This window comes from Octopus bimaculoides, chromosome 5 (assembly GCF_001194135.2).
Source record: "Octopus bimaculoides isolate UCB-OBI-ISO-001 chromosome 5, ASM119413v2, whole genome shotgun sequence".
NCBI lineage: Eukaryota > Metazoa > Mollusca > Cephalopoda > Octopoda > Octopodidae > Octopus > Octopus bimaculoides.
In genome coordinates this window covers 16,183,860-16,185,659 of record NC_068985.1, presented here as the reverse complement: position 1 = coordinate 16,185,659, position 1,800 = coordinate 16,183,860, and the positions used below count along the sequence as shown (strand labels likewise).

The following is a 1,800-nucleotide window of genomic DNA, read 5'->3' as shown; positions in this document are numbered from 1 at the left end:
GCTATCTGTTGGAGTTTTAGCACTTTAGCTGCTATTTCTGAACTTCGGTATGTGGTGAAGCAACTGTTGCTGATCCCTTAATTATGTTTATAAATTTATAAGAACTTTTAAATAAGTTCTTCACCGATAATGGTGTTTACATACTGATGTGCTTGGTAAAAATTATTAATTATTAATTCATTAATAAACTAATATTCCTTTACCCTTTTACTTGTAAAGTATATATATATATATATATATATATATATGTAACAGCTTTTTGTTATATTTCTGCTGCTTTTAAATAAAGTATATATATATATTTATACATGCATACATACATACATATATGTTTTTATGCATTCATACTTTGTGTGGAAACAATTGTAGCGATTAAAAAACAAATGTCCAGCCGTACTCCTTGTTGACTCCAATTTTTTCAATTATGTATTTATATATATATTGTGTGTATGTACAGACATTTATGCATGCATACATACATTACTTTATCAAACTGGTGTTTCAATGCCCATCCAGTTATACATATATATATATATATATATATATGTATATGCCCAAGGACTTAGAAATTTCTGATTTGGTCCCAAGATGTGTATTTAGCCTTCAAGGATGGGCTGGAATCTATGCTATTGCAAAGGTAATTAAACCAAAATCTGAGAACTCTAAAAGAGAAGCCTCAGGTATGGTGTTCATTAAGTTGTTGCACCCATTTTCTGTTATTAGAATTTCCAAAAAGTGTAACTGGTCCTGGCCTTCACTACTGAAAACAGCTCAACTATGTGGATTGTCTAACAGGTATGATATTATCAGTTAGATCTTCATATGTTGAAGCTTATGGGAGAATCCACCTCACACACACACACACACACACATATGCATCTATATATGATATATATATTTACACATATTTTCATGATTGAAATGGAGAAAAAGTATTCAGTTTATGTAGTAAAGTTATTTGTTTTTCAAAGCTGATGATAACATACAATCACCTGAAAGGACACATTCATATCTATTTACAGCCATATATATCAATTACATTCATATGCACACACACACACACACACACGTGCGTGTGTGTGTGTGTGTTTGTGTATGTACAAAGGAATGTGAATATGTATCTGTAAGCTTGCATCTGAAACTTTGGATTTTCTCCAATAAGGTGTGTGATTTGACATGGCTTATCAATATCAAACAATTACATTGTTTTGATTTTTAGGTGAGACCTCATCAAAGTGTTCATTGGCATCGGCACCTTTCAAAGATATATCATCCAACATAATGTCATGCATTAATTCTAGTTTTAGTTCTTTAGTCGAAGGGAACAATGTTGAGTCTTTCTCGAGTACTATATAAAAATCATCGATGTCTGCTTGGAAATCAGAAAAATAATCTTCAGAATTATCACCAACAAAAGCCAAATTGGTATTGTAATGTTTTTGGTTGTCGTTTATGATGGAAATCGATTTGCTGCTATTAACTGGAGTTTTCATTGAAATTTTCTGAAAGATATTAAAAATCAAGATTATCATGTAGTTCAACAGTATAAATAAACACTTTGAAGATTTGTCCAGTTTGATACAATATGTTTCTATATCTAACTCTTTCCTCTCAAAAGGCCCTGGAATTTGAGAAAACATATACTACAGTTAGTGTCATTATCACCAAGATTGAAATCTGAAATCGAAATAAATCTGATGACTGGCACCCATGCCAACCTCTCCTTCATTGGACACTAAACTCTGCTTGCGAAGACCTGTTGGGGCAAGTGAAATCGAAATTGTAATTGAACCATACTCG

The 1,800-nt window shown here is 31.8% G+C and overlaps 1 protein-coding gene across 6 annotated transcripts in view; it reads right to left on the bottom strand.

The window, feature by feature from the left end:
* Positions 1-219: 219 nt before the first annotated feature.
* LOC106882844 (uncharacterized) overlaps positions 220-1,800 on the bottom strand; it is a 25,071-nt gene continuing 23,490 nt past the window's right edge. For all 6 annotated transcript variants that reach the window (XM_014933645.2, XM_014933646.2, XM_052968151.1 and 3 more), the window contains exon 4: positions 220-1,502. In XM_014933645.2, coding sequence (XP_014789131.1) covers positions 1,191-1,502 — 312 coding nt within the window. In that variant the 3' untranslated portion in view covers positions 220-1,190. The remainder of the gene's footprint in view (positions 1,503-1,800) is intronic.